Genomic DNA, 19,124 nt, shown 5'->3' with positions numbered 1-19,124 from the left:
GCATTTGCTTATTGGTAATCTAGAAGTTTAATTTGATCATTATGCTCTGTTTGGTAGGATGGAAGAAATTTGGATAGAAGGAAGAAAAGAGGAGATAAATAAAACATCCAAGGGGAAGAGAGTGTGTATTTTCTTCTTTTTATTGGTTGGATGGAATAAAAAGGAATAAGATAATGCCTTATTTTGTTTGTGACGATAGAAGAAAATAGAAAGTGTTAAATAAAGAAAGTTTTGTAATTTAAAAATATTTATAATAGTCTTCCCTTTCTTCCTACGTGTGTTCTACCCATATTTGTAGGAAAAAAAAATTTGTGAAGGAGGACAGATGACTTATCCATCGTCTTTTCTCTTCTTTCCTTGTTTTATCTCTACCAAACGAAGGAAATTTGTTTCTTCTTTCTTATCTTCCATCCATTCCCCTTTCTTCCTACTAAACGGAGCATAAAAGAATGTAAAATATCAGCCATTTTTTCAAGTTGGTTGAGCTGAAAATCATAGATCAAAATCTTCTCATGTGGAACAGTGGTCTTGTTTCGTCTAGTTATATTGTGGTGTGGGCTGAACATCACAATTTTTTTTATAACATACTTTACTAACTAGACGGAACATGAGCATTGTTTCACAGGAGAAGATTTTTGTCCAAAAATCATAAAGAAAATCTAGTTTTTCCCTGTGAATCTGGTGAAGAAAAAAATGAAATTTTCAGGGGACTTGAAATTTGTGGTATAAAAAATGGTATTCCTCTTAAATCAGTAAAAATTTTGTAAATTTTTCATTGATTTTTGGATGTGTAAGCTATGCTTCCTACTAATATTGGACAGACAGCTGCCCTTTTATGAATAATTTTACTGACATCCCTTTAGATTTGGTTAAATATCACCCCAAACATCTTTCGAAAATAACTATCACTTAGGTCCATTTTATCTTTTCAGTTACAGTTTCCGTTAATAGCATAGGAAAAGACAACTTTGCCCCCTATCATACCCACTTATCACCACTACTCCGCCCATACACACCCTCTCTCTCTCTCCTCTAATACATTATTGACTACATCTCGATTTTCAGATCAACGCCCTCTCTTCTCTACGGATCAACGCCGCCATGTCTCTACATATCAACGCCACCATGAAACCTTAGATCCATAGTTCTAGAGTCCATCCGCATACATCACCGATCAAACCCGTATACTTTCCATCCAACTTCGTATCGATGAAGGCCATTTCAGGCCTTTTTAGAGATGTTTTGTCATCGATCAAGCTTATGTCAGTCTTAATAAGAAAGGTTTGATGTTGTGAACAGAGGCTAGGACGTTGTTTGATGTTATAATTAAATCTTCTTTCTAAATTCTTCGATTCTTGACTAACACTATATTAATATTTTTCTAAGTTTCTGCCAAACCCATTAATGATTTCGCCCTTTTCATAACCATCTTGTCAATTTTTAGTTTCAAAATAAAATTGGGTTTTTTTAGGATTGCTTCCATGAACCCAAAGAGGTGAAGTTATGTGAATTGAGGAACCTAAACTCATTCGCATTCTTGCACTTCTTTAATTGGTTTTCTCTGGCACTATTCTTGCCATGGAAGTTTCTCTCTCAAAGAAGTGGGTGTTCATAAATTTGGATAAAATGGGTTTCCTACTTCTAAATAAGCTCCAATCTGGGTGGTGCTTTACTTGGATTCTTGAATGCCCAATTGGGTTACAAGGTCGTCCGTGTGAAGTCAAATGAGGTTTTGGTTTTAAGGATTACAAAGCAGTATTTTGGGATTGAATGGTTATGGTACACATATATATTATATATGCAAATGGGTATCTTTGGATATTTTTATTCCGTTGCTCACCACTGTAAGACAATATTTGTATTGATAAAAAGAATTATACACAACAACTACGTATAGTTAAGAATGGCAGATGCAAAAGCATAATCTATCAATAATATTACAATATTTTGCATGCAAAAAAACGGAAGGAAAAAAAAAAAAAATTGTCAATTAAGCCATTGGCCTTTTTCGTGAGTTTTTGCTGAATTAGGGTTAATTTTTTTTTTTTCCCCCTAGTTGATTAGGGTTAATCAACCTAATTAGGTTATTTAAAGGGTTAATTGATCCGGATTTTTTTACCCTGGATTAGGGTTGGTTAACCATAATTTTCAATCTGTTTACGGAATTTTTTTTTCCTGGATTGGGATGCTTTCAGATTTATATGTAATGACTTTATTGGGATAATTTTTTTCACATTTATAGGCTTTAGCAATCACAGGTTTAAAAATAAATTTGTAATTACATGTTAAAAATATTATTAAATTCACGCATTTTTACATTTCAAATCAGCAATTACAAAGGAATTACCAATTACACAGCAACATTTTTACTCTTCAATTACGCTAACGAAGTCTACTTTTTTTTTTTTTTTAGAGCTAATGAGGTTACTTTCCTTAATTAATTCTAATGGAACAACAAGGGAAAAAAATGTCAAATTCCAAAAAAAAAATAAAAAATAATAAGGGTAAAAATGTCAGTTTAATAATTAAACTACACTTTATTTAGTCAAATTGAAGTCAAAGGGTAAATATGTCTTTTCATATGAAAAAGTTGTCTGACACCTCTGAAAAGTAACGGTTGGGGTGTGAATGAAAAACAGAATAAAACTTTGTAATGTAAGTAATAGTTATTTTCAAAAGATGTTTAAAGATGATATTTGACCAAATTTAAGGAGGTGTCAGTGAAATTATCCTTAAATTTTAATATATGTGACTCATATAGATTCTCAAATTGTGGTACTTTTTATCATCTAAATAGTATTTCGAGTGTTTGAAACTTTGAGTCATCAACGGGGACAATATCATATGGGTGTGTGGGTTTATAACATTAATATATCATTTGTTTAGTGACGTTCTTTGTTAATGTATTTATTTTCTTTCTTTCTTTTTGTAATTTATTCAAAGGCAACATAAGGTTGTATAATAATAATTATTTTTTGGTAGGTAAGTTACTCGTGCATCCAATTATCACACTTGCAATCGTCTAGAAAGAATTTGAACCTTTGACCTTCCTTTTAAGGAGAGAAAATACTCCTTGAGTTAAATGTTCACTATCACTATTGTTGACGCAAAAATCAGTACGGTTCGGAGCCGGGGGTGTTTCCTGCAAGACAAAAGAGATGTGACAACCGACGTGGTGCCAGCCGGGTACACTCTGACTGTCAAGTTAGTACTTGACGATTGAATATCCAATAAATGATTAAATATAGGATTTATAGCGTACCTTTTTAGGTTAACTAATGACTTCTTTTATAGAAGCATTCACGGTAGTAGTCTTATATCATGAAACAAATTTACTTTCCATATCCATTACGGATTTAAGAGTCACTAGAGAGGGTAATAGTTGTTATTTCTATCTCCTTAAGTTTATCCATACCCTTTGAGTTTCCATATCACTTGGAAGTCTTATCTAGTCGAATATTCCGTAGACTTACCATCTTCTTAATCATTATCGTGATTTGTAAACTTAATCCTTATTGTAATCTGTAGGTTTAATCCTTATCATAATCTGTAGAGCCTATCTCAATCTTATGAGATGGTGTGTTAATTTAGCAATCTTCCCTTATCCGTAGGTATTTAAATTATATATCCATCAGTTGGCCCCCGTTTTGGAGGATTGCTTGTTAAACCACCGGAACGTTAATTCCCAAATATTATATAATAATAGATATTTAGAATTGTAGAGCCGTTCACTCCGTATTTCTATAATAAGTTGGTTTGATTATTAGATAGTAGAGCCTTGTCCGCTTGACTCATATTGCCACTTCGCGAACACAATCGGGGGTCGAGCCTGACTCAAATTTAGCCTACCACAGTCGGGGGTAGATCCTGACTCAAATTTAGCCTACCACAGTCGGGGGTAGAGCCCGACTCAAATTTAGCCTGACACAGTCGGGGGTAGAGCCCGACTCAAATTTAGCCTGACATAATCAGGGGTAGAGCCTGACTCAAATTTAGCCTGACACAGTCGGGGATAGAGCTTGACTCAAATTTAGCCTGACATAATCAGGGGTAGAGTCTGATTCAAATTTAGCCTGACACAGTCGGGGGTAGAGCCTGACTCAAATTTAGCCTGACACAGTCGGGGGTAGAGCCTGACTCAAATTTAGCCTAATACAGTTGGGGGTAGAGCCTGACTCAAATTTTTTTTTTTTTAATTTTTTTTTCTTTTAGGACCGTAGATGTCTTTGACATATTTGTCGTAGTGCCACATTGGCAGCTCGTATATGTGGCAAGCTGCCATGTTGGTAGCCTACCTTTCGGCACATAGGCAACTCATGTGGGGCTGCCAAAATTTTATTTTAGGACCATAGATGTCTTTGACATATTTGTTGTAGTGCCACATTGGCAGCTCGTATATGTGGCAAGCTGCCATGTTGGCAGCCTACCTTTCGGCACATAGGCAACTCATGTGGCACAGCCAGTGTGGTTATCCTATTCGAGGATTGACTCATAATCATATTCTCTGACCAACATGTCATATGTGATTCCACCTTGTAGAAATAAATTCCTACGTAAAATAGCCCGCTGGGAGCTGATTGTCCCTCACGAAGTAGATTTATGTTAAAACTCCACCATATATCTCTTCCTTATCTATTTACGTTCTTCTTTTATAAATCAAGACGGTTTGAGTAGAATTCATTCAAATTATTTCCATCTTCTAGAAAACTAAGTAGTACCAGTCGTAGTGATGTTATTTTATACTTGATTTTGTTGACATCTTTAGTCGGCTCGTCCCTTTAACAAGGGAAGTAGATTAATACGAGTTTCACTCAGCTTGTCTCTTTTAATAAGGGAAGTAGATTAATGCGAGCTTCACTTAGCTCACCCTTTAATAAGAGAAGTAGATTACTATGAGTTTCACCTAGCTCACCCTTTAACAAGGGAAGTAGATTACTATGAGCTTCATCCAGCTCACCCTTTAACAAGGGAAGTAAATTACTATGACCTTTACCCAGCTCACCCTTTAACAAGGGAAGTAGATTACTATGAGCTTCACGTAGCTCACCCTTTAACAAGGGAAGTAGATTACTATGAGCTTCACTCAGCTCACCCTTTAACAAGGGAAGTAGATTACTTTCATGGAATTCAGGGTTGTCCTCCCCAGGATAATGTTGTATGATGATGGGCAGTCTACCATTAGAAAGTCCACCATCACAGTAACTTGCTTTGGATGGGCTCCTGCAATGACTGGAAGGGTAACTCCCCCAGTGGATATACTTTGTTGCCTGAAAATCCCACCAGTGGTGACTCCATGGGTCATAGCTTCTTTCAGCTGATTTTCAATTTGTCGAACACCCCAATGAGTCGAACAGTGAAATTAGTGACGACCATGGAAAATACCAAAGGATCATCATGGGGCTGGTGAATTCGCTTGTCATCTTCTTCAGAAAAGGTTATGTTTGGCTTATCAACTCGCAGTAATTTTGTTGGAGGAATTGTCACTCCAACTTTATTCACCTCTGAAAAACTTCGAATTCTCCTGGCATGAGCCCTCCGAGCTGAACTCGTCTCGCCACCACCAGCGAAGCCACCCGATATAACTCTGATCTTACCTATTGGTTGGTGTTGAGGAAGGCGATCATCTAGGCCCTCTCGGGCTGGGTTGGAGCCTCTTCTTCCTATCCCAGTCGTGAATCTGCATAAATGACCCTTGCGAACAAGGTTCTCGATCTGGTTTTTGAGGTCGAAACAATCTTCTGTATTATGTCCATGGTCGCGGTGGAACCTACAGTATTTATCTTGAGACCTCTTTATTGGATCAGCTTTTAACTTTGGCGGCCATTTCAATGATGAGTCATCTTGAAAATGTAGAAATACCTGCTCTACAGATGTGTTTAGAGGGGTGTAGTTATTATACCTGCCTGGGCTTACCAGACGACGAGACGATCTGTCAGCTTGGCTCCCTGAGAATTTTTTGCACTTCGAATCCTTTTCCTCCCTAGTGCTAGGTGCTGGTCTCTTTTTATCCAATCTTTTATCTTCACCATCTTTGCTTTTTCGTGCATTCATAGCATCCTCAACGTCGTTGTCAATCCTACAAAAGTCATTGTTGGGTATTTCACTGTTCTCCACCTCGTTAGGGGTGGCTAAGTGTTGCATAATCATCGCATTTTGCTGGACTAATTAGTTCATTCCCTCATTTAAGGTTTGAACCTGTTGTTCCAACGCTGCAATGCATTCTTGATCGTTTGGGACGATGGGGGTTGATCAGAAGTCGGCAACATTTTGTCCTCGCCAGTGGCCAGACTAGATCGCAATCGAACCATGCTTTGTTTAGAGAACTAAAATCGTTCCCACAAACGGCGTCAACTGTTGATGCAAAAATCAATATGGTCCGGAGCCGGGGGTGTTTCCTGCAAGACAAAAGAGAAGTGACAACCGACGTGGTGCCGGCTGGGTACACTCCGACGGTCAAGTTAGTACTTGACGATTGAATATCCAATAAATGATTAAATATATGATTTATCGCGTACCTTTTCAGATTGACTAATGACTTCTTTTATAGAAGCATTCACGGTAGTAGTCTTCTATTATGAAACAAATTTACTTTCCTTATCTATTATGGATTTAAGAGTCACTGGAGAGGGTAATAGTTGTTATTTCTATCTTCTTAAGTTTATCCATGCCCTTTGAGTCTCCATATCACTTGGAATTCTTATCTAGTCGAATATTCCGTAAACTTACCGTCGTCTTAATCCTTATCGTGATCTATAGGCTTAATTCTTATCGTAATCTGTAGGCTTAATCTGTATAGCATATCTCAATCTTATGAGATGGTGCGTTAATTTAACAATCTTTCCCTATCCGCGGGTATTTAAATTATATATCCATCAACTATAATGATGTAATAGGAGAATGAAAATCTAAGTAATTTTCGACATATATGCCATTCAAAATGAAGAAAAAAAGGTAAAAAATTATGAACACAATCACTATCGGCAAAGTATCTAAATAGATGCGAGGAGTGAAAAAAAAAATTTTCTAAAACATTGTAAACCGTTAAAAATTAAGAGACTTGTCAGAAAATATGCCGACAACCAATTTAGATGTGGGGTAATTTTAAAATTTTTCAAAAATTATATCATTACTTGAATGTCGGTAATTTTAAATTTTTTCAAAAATTATATCATATTGAAATCTCACATTCTGCTTGAAGGATTTTTCTTGAGATGTTATTATCATATTCTCATATTAGGGTTGATCAGTGTATTATAAAATGTGGAGTTTCAAAAATTATATCGTTACTTGAATGTCGGTAATTTTAAATTTTTTCAAAAATTATATCATATTGAAATCTCACATTCTGCTTGAAGGATTTTTCTTGAGATGTTATTATCATATTCTCATATTAGGGTTGATCAGTGTATTTTAAAATGTGGAGTTTCATATCGTTATATATATATATATAGACATGGATGGATAGATAAGTATGCACCCATACATATATAGACTAGTGCATTGGTCATGATTAAATTCATTTGACTATGATAATTGACGGTCCCAGACGATGACAGGTTAAATTATAAGCCATGTCTTTTTGTTTGGTGCACCAATTAGATTTGGGTCACAGATCTAAAAATGCATCCATCACATACCATTATATATATATATATATATAGATATATATATTGACAATTAACTACGCAACGTAGTGTAACCAATGGGACACCTAAAAACCCACTGACCTTTTCTTTGAAAAATATAGAGAAAACTTTGAAATCAACGATAATATAAAATAATTGTGACTAACCACTCTACTAATCACCGTACTTAGCTATAATCCACTCTCAACCACGAGAATACTATATATCTAACATCATATGCCATATCTAATTACCATATCTAACATCATATGCCCTTATTGGCTGTGCTTCTTTATATATATATATATATATATATATATATATATATATATATCATTGCAAGATCAACATCAAAGAGAGCTTAGTCATGCTAAGCTTTTTAGGTTTTGGGGTGGTATCGATTTCAATTGTCCAAAATGCACCTCCCCAAAATGCACCTCCCCTTGCATTCAGCTCCCAAAGGTATAACATGTTGAATTTGGAATGGAAAAAAAATTATTCAAAGTTTTAATGATTTTTTTTTTTTTTTTTTAATTTCAATTTCAAGGTGCTAATTTAATACTATATATTGATTTTGAAAAGACACTAAACTTTTCTAATTTAATGTTTTAAAACCTATTCTTTCTGTATTTTATCAATAAAGTTAGGTAAAATTAAATTTTAAAACAATATATTTATCTTTGTGTTTGTATAAAATCCACTTTCAACCAAAATAATGAAAAATAATATATTTATCATTGCGCTTCACTTTTAACTAAAATAATGAAACAATCATCGAGAGCAAAAAAAAAAAAAAAATATATGTATTCTCTCTTGACACAATTTAACAAATATGTGTGATATGAAAGGTTAGTATAATTTTTTGAATCAATTGTAGCGCATTACAATAATAGTATTTTGACTTTTCAAAAAGGTCATTTATTTTGCGTCAACCACAAATGAAAATGTGAACATTCATTAAATGAAGGAAGAGAGTATTAGAAGATATATATAACATAAATGTACCCAAAAAAAAAAAAAAAAAAATAATAATAATAATAATAAATGCTTTGTTAAGTTATGTGAAAATAATTTTATATTCTCTGAATTATTGAGAATTGTTTTAAAGCTTACAAATAAAGTTCGTAGGTTTATTTATTTATTTATTGCCCAAATTTTCGTAGGTGTATGAATTTCCTAAAAAAAACTTACTTCAGGTGAATTTAATTTGCCATGCATGGGTGCTTTAGTAATTTCATATATGACACAAGCTATATACAAATATTACTGTATATACAAAGCCATATATAAATATACGTAGCATTTAGCAAAAGACTTGAGAATTGACGATAGAGTGCAAGCCATCTGAATCTTCTGGGAATAGAGTGCAAGCCAAGCCGGAGTTCGGCCGTTCTGCTCCTCGCCGGAGTTCTATAATCCGTTAAGCAAAGCTGCTGGAAAGAAAGGTTCTTGTTATTCTCTTTTCTAGCTCTGATAGAAATCTATGTTAGGAAAACTTAAAATGTTAATTTTAAGTTGAATTGATTATGTTTGGTTGCTGGAAAATTGTTGAAAAAGAAAAGAACTGGTTTTGTACTACTTTTGACTTATAGTTAAGGTTGGCTTTTTTTTGTGTTTTAGAAACCAAAATAACCCGAACTTTGAGATGTAAATCATGTAATAAATTAATAATGCTTTTATAATTTTCTTTTCCCTGTTTTCTTAGTAACCAAACAGAGGCTAGTATATAAAAAAAAAGGGTCTTGTTTGATGTTTTTCATCGTTTTTCTTCTTCTCGATTTATTTTAGAGAGAGGCATTTTTGTTAGAAATTCATGTCAAACTGTATGCATTTGATTTTTTCATATTTTTATAACCATGAATATTTGAGCTTGAGAGATGTTTTTTTTATTCTACTTTTCTTTCCGTCCTCGTTTTGTTTTAAGTAAATTTCTTTATCGTTTTGTTTTTCCGTTGCTGATAAAATGTAAGAAAAATTAAGATATTCGAAGTTCAAAGTTTTAGATAATTTTTATTATTTTTGCCCAGTACAGTAGAAAAATGATAGAAGTATGTGTATTTATATACTCCTTCATAACCCAAAACTAGAAAAACCACAAAATTGATTTATTTTACTTTATTTTTAAGTGAAAGAAGAAAAAAACCTTAGAACCTTTTACTTTCTATTGTTTGATCTAGAAGTATGTTAAACAAAAGATAATGCTATATATATATATATATAAAACCAAAAATTCATTTCAACTTGTCTAATCCAATCACACCACATATTTTGTATTGAAAGGAGACTTTGTAAATTAGAGTCTCATCAAATTCCATTTGATTTCATAAGGTGGGATCTCTTTATCAATGGACTTCTTATTTAACCATTCAAACTTACCTTAGAAATTTATGTGCATAGATCAAATGCTCAAACACTTTAAAAATCATATAAAATGAGGTGGTGATCTTAATCCAACAGACCGCGAATTGGGTTCATTAAACATTTTTGTTCGGACTTGAATCCTCTCCAGTAGTTTTTCCCTCCAAGCACATCCAATAGTTGCACAAGTGATGACGTGACACGTTTTTATACTTGGTTGTAAGCTCGGAGATGCTTGGAAAGAGAAACTATCTGAAAAGGATCCAAATCCTTCTCCTCATGTAAAACATGAAAAAGTTTTCATGAAGGGTATCATTTTTCTGTTTGATAATCTCTAAATTTCAAAAGTGAAGCATATTTTACTTTTTCCATCCATTTGGATCCCTTTAAATGTTACAAAATTCCGAGTTCCATTTTCTTTTCTTCCGCTTCTTGAGTTCTTGGTAAGCAAATAAATAAGAAAATCCGAGTATACAGAATGAATTCACTATCTGATTTGTGGGTAGTGTTGAACTGCAGAGATGGTGCAATTTTCATCTCTTTTTAATGGCTTGGCGAAGAGTATTTCAACTAAGAATGAAAGGAAGAGTATGACAGATGATGGCAGGAAAGTTGCGAATGCATTGGCTAAGGAAGCAAAGAAGAATAATTTGATGCTGAGTTCTCCTGGCGTGGTCAGTGCCTGTAGGTCTAACAATTTTGCCTCGGTTTACTCCAAGAGAGGGAAGAAAGGAGTGAATCAGGATTGCTCCATTGTGTGGGAGGTATGTTGATCACATTAATTCGGCTTTGTGAAGAAAATACACTTTGTCAAGTGTAGTTAAGGTCCCTAAACATGTGTTCCATTTGTAGGAGTTTGGATGCCAAGAAGACATGATCTTTTGTGGGATTTTTGATGGCCACGGTCCATGGGGCCATCTCGTAGCCAAGAAGGTCCAGGAATTGATGCCATCTTCTCTGCTATGTAATTGGCAAGACACTATTGCTCCGACTTTGATCAAGCAGAATCCGGGAATGGAAAAGAATAGAAGCCTTCAGCCGTTTGATATATGGAAAGAATCCTACTTAAAGACTTGTGCAGCCATTGATCAAGAGCTTGAGCATCATTCCTTAATTTATTCTTTTCACAGTGGTACAACAGCTTTGACAATCGTTCGGCAGGTATATATGTAAAATTTATCATATAGTTTTTGTTGTTTTGCATAGTAAACAAGGGCTTGTCATGACTAATTGGCTAGTGGCCCAGCGGTATCAAGCCCCTACTTCCTATAGAGAGCTCAGAGTTCGAGCCTCAATGGAAGCATGTGTGTGTGTGAGTACCAACTAAGGAAAAAAAAAAAAACAAAGGCTTGTCATAGTTCATTGCATTCAAGTTCAAATGTAGTAGCTAGACTAGTAGTAACTATAGTATGAATGTGAAGCTTTTCTCATTTATGTATCTCAGGGTGATCTCATTGTTATAGCCAATGTTGGCGATTCTAGGGCTGTATTGGCAACCACTTCAGATGATGGCAGCCTGATACCAGTTCAGCTCACTGTTGACCTCAAACCTAATTTACCTCGTTAGCTTTCTCTCTATCTCTGTGTGTGTGTGTGTGTGTTCGCACTCATGCGTGTACACGTGGTTGTATTACTTGGGATATCACTCATACTTGTGTACTCTTGATCACAGAGGAGGCTGAACGAATAACACAGTCGAAAGGAAGGGTATTTTCATCACATGATGAGCCAGGGGTGTACAGGGTCTGGATGCCGAATGGGGAAACACCGAGTGGTCCGGGACTGGCACTATCAAGAGCCTTTGGTGACTACTACATAAAGGACTTTGGTCTTATTTCCGAGCCCGAAGTGACACAAAGAACCATAACCAGCAGAGACCAATTTGCTATTTTGGCAACTGATGGGGTATGCAATTTACTTTCATTCATTCGAACTTTTATCGTAGTCTCACAATTTATATTATGGAGTATGTTTTTTTTGTCATATCATGCATTTTTCTCTGAGTATATAATTTGTGATAATAACTTACCCAGAAAATTATAGTAATTTGTGAACGATGAGAAGATCTTGCTATGTAGAAGAACAAGATGCTCGAAAATCAGGTCTAGAGCTATCGAGCAGTAGAAATATTCATGAGCCGAAATTTTAGAAATAAACACATTTACCTTTGTCAAGACTAACATATAGTGAATGAATTTGGTGGAAACAAACAATATTGATTCAACGGCAATAGTATTTTCGTGTACTATTAGAGGGCATCATATATAAGCAATAATGCATGCTCTTATTAGAATAATGCTTCGAATTTTGAATTTTTTGTTTTGGTCTAATATATTTTTCTTGTAAGTAAAACTAAACCAATTTTGGGGTGAATGATTGACATTGTTGGTTTGTGTAACCGAATTACTGTATACCATTTTTGTTATTTAGGTCTGGGATGTTATCTCCAACGAAGAAGCAGTGAACATTGTTTACTCGACACCAGAAAAGGAAGATTCAGCTAGAAGGCTGGTGGAATGTGCTGCTAGCGCATGGAAACGTAAGAAGAGAGGTTTTGCTATGGATGACATAACAGCTGTCTGCCTTTTCTTCCAAACTGCTCCACGTACTCTCTCAACAGGATGACCGTATTAAGAACTCTTAACTGGCTAGCATATGAGAGAAGCAGGTAGTAATTAGCTACTTGTGGCCATTGCCTTTCCTCGTTAGGGTATGGTTGTATATTCTTTCTGGACTCTGCGTGTATGAGTTGAATGATATTTATATTTCACAAATTAACACAAGTGAAATTAGCCAGAAAAAAAGGAATGTGATTATTACAAGGCACTAAAAATACTCGGAAGTTTCTTCATATGCATGATTAGGAAGGAACTCCATTCTCTAATGTTTCGTTCGGGAAAGGAAAAAATTGGATGGAAGAAGAAGGGATACATGAGATATCCCTACAAAAGAGGTGGTGTCTTTCCCTCTTTTTGCTTGGTTGGATGGAACATAATAGAATAAGCTGACAACTTATTGTGAAAGAAGGGAAGAATGAGTTATAATTTTTTTTTACCATCATACCCATCACTATTTGTAGTACTGTAATTTATGAAGGATATTATTGTAATTTTAAACTTTTATAATAGCACTACTTGTGGTCTCTCCTCTCTTCCGTCCATGTTTAGAGGGATGAAAATTTGTGAAAGAGAAACGATGCCCTATTATCCTTTCTCTCCTTGTCTCTTTTCTCTCCACCCCTCTTCATTCCTTCCTACCGAACAAAACACAAGATGGATCTATTAAAGAAGACTAGACAGTTACAAAAATTGACACTTAATAAACATAAATTAGTTTGTGTAACAATAGATCAGGTAAAATCAGCTATAAAAGCAACTCAATTTATGATTAAATACTGTAATGCTTTGGAACAAATGGCTGATCTGAACAAGTTGGGAGTGTTTTCAGTCCAAATTATTCTGCTACTGAAACCAGAGAAATACTTGGGGTCATTGTAATGACCCTATTATTTTCCTTCATTTCCTTTCTCCCGTTTTTACGGATAAATTTTTTTCGTTGATGTTTTCCTTTTTGAGTTCGAGTTTTGACCCTTCGGATCATCGTGAGTGCCCGGGAATGGTTCAGGACACTTATTCTTTAGGGAGATTGGTATCGTTTTGGTGAAAACCGTGCTGTCTTCTCTTTTCTTTTTCGGACATTTTTCTTTTTCGTCTTTTCCCCGTTTGTCACTTCGTTCGCCTAACCTCACTTTTTGTGCTTGGATTTGATTTTCGACCTCATGTACCTTCATTCCATTTGGTTTTCACAAAATACGTATCTTTACTTTTGTAGAAAAGTACGCTGGTTGTTCACTGTGTCCGTAGGGGCATGGATGCAAAGTTTCTTCGGAAACATTCTTATTTCTTGGGGTGTTTTTCATAAATATCTTTTGCATATATTTTATTTCGACGATTTTTTTTGGGAAGATATTTTTATTCTGGGTCATTCGTGTAGTTAACCTTTTTTGGAGGGCCATTGTGCAATTAACGAAAGTTATTGCGAAATGCCTCGTTTTGGGTCTGGATTCTCGTACGAGATCCATTTTCACTTTTAGTTGAGTCGTGTACTCTTAGAATTGTCTTCCAGTTAATTTTCCCAATTTTAGGATTTTTGACCCTAGTTGCCGCTGAACTTCTTCGGGGCATATCTTTCTGCTCGAGATTCGGTTTTCGACATCGTTTCTTCTATTATTTATTTTTTCTAATTTTGGTTCTTTTTCATTCACAGTGTTTTACTGTTTGAGGGCGTCTGCATAGATTTTACTTTTCGGGGCCGGGCGGGACCCGTTCGGGGCACTTTTAGGGTTTTCTATAAATAGGGGGAGAAGAGAGAAAAAGTCAAACTTCTTCCCTCTCTTCTATGGCCGGCCAGCAGCCATGGCAGCCCCTTTGGGCTGCCACCTTCTTTCTTCCTTTTGAACACTTTGCCCTTTGATTTTTCCCTCGACGATGAAGGCATTGTTGTAGGCCTAAGCGAGACCTTCATTTCCCCTCTTTTAGAATCCGGTTTTGACCATTTTTGATTTCGGGTTTCGAGTTCGGGCTTGGATTTTGGTGTTGCCGATAGTTGTTCCCCTTGTTGTCCCCGTTGTAACCCCGAAGTATCGTTGGATTCAGAGCGGTTTCATTTTGGTGTTTTTTGAGATTTTCATCTCAAAATAAGGTAGGGGATGTTTTAGGATTATAATCTCTATGTATTACATGTTTTTAAGGCTTTTACAACTTGTATGCATGTCTTGGTATTTACTCTAGAATTTTATTTAATTATTTTCCTTGTGTGAAATTTAATTCACATGGTTGTATATATCTAGTGTAGAATTAACTTGTGACATGATATTAAATTAAGCCTTGGCATGTTCTTTGACATATATTAAAGTGAGAATATTTGGATGAGTTTTGAAAACTTTATTTAATTATTTTCTTGTATGAAATTTTAATTCACATAGTTGTATCCTGTGTGGAATTAACTTGTAACATGATATTAAATTAGGCCTTAACATGTCCTTTGGTAGATATTAATTTGAGAATATTTGAACAAGTTTTAAAATCTAGAGAATTAATTAAAATCTATTTAATGATTCCATTGATCTAGTTATGTTTTTAACTTGATATATGTAATGCCCTTGACTTGTTTCTTAGCATATATTAATTTGGAATCATTTGGAGTTGTTTAAAAATCTAGAGATTTAATTATTTTATATTAATTAAATTCCGTTTAATTGTTCCAATTACGTAATTAAGTTGTTGAGTTGATATATGGATTGACCATGATATAGTCTTTGAGATATAATTATTTGAAGTCATTTGAAGTTGATTTGAAATTTAGAGAAATTAATTAATTAGTTTGATTAATTTTTATTTAAGTGTTCTATCCATGTAATTAAATATTTGAGTTGATATATGTAATGATTATGCTATGATCTTTGACGAATATTAATTAGGGATTATTTGGATGAGGTTTAATTTCCATTTTTATTGCATTAATGACTTAATCATGTATTTGACGTTGATTGTATGTTTAAATCATGATTTTGGACTTGTATTATATTTAAGAGATTATGTTTTCAATATTGATAATATTGTTATAGTGTGTAATGAATCGCACATTGAAGATTCGACATTTTATGCCTTGTGTGTGTAATGAATCGTAAATTGAAAATTCAACATTTTAAATGTCATTTTAGACTTGAAACCCTAGAACATGGCTTATGTGGTTTTATCTCTACTTATGCATGGAATGTAGTTTCTATGCATTATTTATTTTTGTATAAGTTTTGGACTTATTTTGGAAATACTTGGGACATCACACAATTTGGCATGGCTATGGCAGGTCCTAGTACGGGGGATAAAAGTTCCCCTTACTAATATTGTGCGCACTTAGGTTATTCCCGGGGGTTAGTAGCCCGAAGTAACTGATGTAGTGCGCACTTGGGTTGTTCCCGTGGGTTAGTAGTCCGATTAACTGCTATGTCTTGGTTTTATTCCAGGATTTGATGTCCAAGATATTCTGCTATTTGATTTTGTATTTAATTACAAGTTGACAACTAATGCTTAATTGTGACTTGTGATTTTGTTTGATAAGCGCTGAAAAGTGCGCATTTAAACCCCTTAATCTTGAATGTTCTAAGACCTTATTCTATCTTTTTTTTTTTCGTTTTAGTCTAATTTCATGTTATTTCCCTTTTCAGGCACTTATCCCCAAAATAAGTCAATTCAGCTGAATTAGAGCATTAAAAGAAGCAATCTTAAGCCTAGTGGAAGAAAGGAGCAAAGTGGTGAAAAAATCCTTCTCCGATCGATAGAACTAAGTTACGATCGATCACACTGTGATCGTTCCAACCCTGCCATGATGGATTGAGCCCTTTGTCCTTATCCTCAGAAAAATTTCCTATTTGATCGATCCAACCTTTTCTTCGATCAATCGAACCCTTTTGATCTTATTCTCACCTACCACTTTTGTCCTTTTCCTAAAAATATCTCAGCCTTGTCCTTGTCCAAAAAGTGCACCGCCATGGTTCGATCGATCCAAGCAACCATGTGATCGATCGAACTGCCTCAAATTGCGTGAAAAACAGAGTTCAAGCCAAATTAAAGGCGTGCTCATGGTGCAATCATTTGGAGGTCTTAATGCACAAGGTTTGACCATTGGGTGTGACATTTGAGCTACCTATATAATGATTTTGGGTTATTTTTAGAAAAGTGGTTGGTTAGAGAGAGAGACTTGGCTAGAGATTAGAGAGAGAAACATACAATTTGGGAAAGTTCTTCCACTTATCTAGGGTTTCTACCAAGAACACAAGAAGAGGAGGATGAATTCTACCATGGAGATAACCCTTGAGGGTTGGATGACAACATCAATGAATGGCTAAACCATTCTCTTAGGGTTAGAGATAGCTCTAAGCATGCCTCATAGACTTTGATGTTTTGTAATTAATGGGGATTTGTGTTGTAATTCTTGTCTTGACATCTTATATTTATATAAATCTTGTTTCTACAATAATTTGTGTTGTTTAATATTTCCAATTGATCATTTAGTTCTATCCATATGTCTATATATGCTAGAAGGAATGTTTATGTGTTTATCTCTAGATTTTGTGACATTGATGCATGTCTATGTGTGTTGATATTATGAATCTAGTGATGGTCAAGACATGGTGCTTAAATAGATTACTCTTGTGATTTATTTGATGGTTCATACTCATTTCTTGATGGATTATGCCACCTCTTTAGTTTAATTAGTTTAATTTTCATGTAACTAGCTTAGTTGTAGTGTAATTGCCTTACTTTCTTAGATAGGTGGACAATCTATTCTTGTTGTTTGATGTTCCATGCTTATGAATGTAAGTGGTATATTTTTCTAATTTAATAAGTGTGCATTAATTGTGGACTTATAGAAGGATTAATGGCTTAATTTGATATGTTGTGCTATTCACTATATTGACTAGACAATGTATGCTTACTTGGCCATCCATGTTTGATATTTCAATTAATAGCACACATTTTCATTTACAACACACAATCCCCCTAATCCATAAAATATTGAATGTCTAGGAAGGTAATACTTAGTGGTGAACTCTATGTCCCAAGACTCCTCTCTTATATTCTTTACACCTCATTTGTTTTAGTTGTTTTACATTGCATTTCTTTTGTTTAAAGTGTAGTATAATTCAACCAATCAAACTTTTCATTCGACCTACTAATCCAACATTGATTCCAAGAATACAGCTCATTTCCCTTGGGACGATCCCTACTTACTCTAGCTACATTAATAGTTAGTAGTGGTAGTGGCATTCTATAAATTCAAACTTAGCCACACTACATTTCACTTTACCACATTTTTCAGCATTGGTCTGACGACACACCAAGTTTTGGCGCTGTTGTCGGGGATTGGCAACGTTGTAGTTTGGGAATCAATTAGGAATTAGTACTCTTTTGATCTTATCTTTATTTTATTTCATTTTGGTTACTTATTGTGTTTGTTCTTGATTTGCTAGGTGTATTGAGCCAAGGGAAGTGAAGCAAAGTGATTCTAAAGCAAAGAAGCAAGCTAAGCTAAGCAAAGCAAAAGCATAAAAAGCTAAACATATAAAAAATTTTGCAAAGCAAAGTAAGGCAAAGAAAAATTGAAAAATAATTTGAAGTTGCTTAAGGACCCTTTCTGAGCTTTTCTAACTCTCTCTCTAGTTAAATCATCGGCTCGCATGGTGGCAAGTTTTAATTTCCTCGATATATTGTCGGCTTGCGTGGAGGCACTTATTTTTCTTACATATTGTTGAAAGCATGGGAGTATGTGATCAATGTATTTGGAGGTTTGTTAATTGATTTGTTGAGGAAGAGAAGTGCTTGCTATTTTCTTGTGGTTGGCTTGTTGTTTGTTTTGATTGTGCATGTATGGTCGTAGATCATTGAATCCTACTCTTGTCCCACTTAATTTGAATCTTGAATTCATTGTTCAGAATCTAAGGGGAAGGGGTAATTCTAGTGACTTCATTTCATCAATGGAGAAACATAATGAGGACCATGTGGAGGACCTTGCTCACATCAACCAACAAGGTATTCTTCACCCTAATGTGCATCAAGATCATGACAATATTAAAGTACCATTAGGCATGCCTAGACCTTTCATTCCACAATAACAAGGCTAAGTTCCAATGGGAATGCCTCGGCCAATTTTTGTTCCACCTCCACTTCCCGTTGTTCAAGGAAATCATGGTGCTCGTGTAGAGCCACCGGTTGTGAATCCCCCTCTTGATTTAAGAGATCATTATGTGTTAAATGAGTATAATGCACCAACATGCATTCAATCACCTCCATTTAGAGCACACCATTATGAAATTAAACCACAAACAATTCAAATACTTCCCAATTACCATGGGCTACCAAGTGAAGAACCTTACAAGCATTTGAATGAGTTCTTGAAGTGTGTTCCACCGTGAAATACACGGATATGCTGGAAGAGGTTTTGAGGTTAAAACTCTTCCTTTTCACCCTTAAAGATAAAACAAAATATTGGTTCAAGAATTTAAGGCCTTTTTCGATAACTTCTTGGGCAGAGATGCAACAAGAGTTCTTGAAAAAGTACTATCCAGTTTCAAAGAATAAT

At 34.9% G+C, this 19,124-nt stretch overlaps 2 protein-coding genes across 2 annotated transcripts; one reads left to right on the top strand and one right to left on the bottom strand.

The window, feature by feature from the left end:
- Nucleotides 1-5,310: 5,310 nt before the first annotated feature.
- LOC132269963 (uncharacterized) lies at nt 5,311-6,147 on the bottom strand. Its single transcript, XM_059771189.1, has one exon. It carries the CDS (start codon nt 6,145-6,147, stop codon nt 5,311-5,313), a length of 837 nt encoding a protein of 278 aa, XP_059627172.1.
- Nucleotides 6,148-8,948: 2,801 nt separating this feature from the next.
- LOC132273004 (probable protein phosphatase 2C 34) lies at nt 8,949-13,110 on the top strand. The gene is made up of 6 exons (XM_059774303.1): nt 8,949-9,070; nt 10,503-10,747; nt 10,836-11,144; nt 11,428-11,545; nt 11,656-11,888; nt 12,414-13,110. Exons 2-6 carry the CDS (start codon nt 10,505-10,507, stop codon nt 12,606-12,608), a joined length of 1,098 nt encoding a protein of 365 aa, XP_059630286.1. The 5' UTR covers nt 8,949-9,070; nt 10,503-10,504; the 3' UTR covers nt 12,609-13,110.
- Nucleotides 13,111-19,124: the final 6,014 nt, after the last annotated feature.

Source organism: Cornus florida, unplaced genomic scaffold, assembly GCF_030987335.1.
Source record: "Cornus florida cultivar Cherokee Brave unplaced genomic scaffold, ASM3098733v1 CherokeeBrave_3.0.0_Hap2_Chr01, whole genome shotgun sequence".
Taxonomy (NCBI): domain Eukaryota; kingdom Viridiplantae; phylum Streptophyta; class Magnoliopsida; order Cornales; family Cornaceae; genus Cornus; species Cornus florida.
Note: the sequence above shows the minus strand (reverse complement) of the source record. Positions and strands in the feature narration are given on the sequence as shown.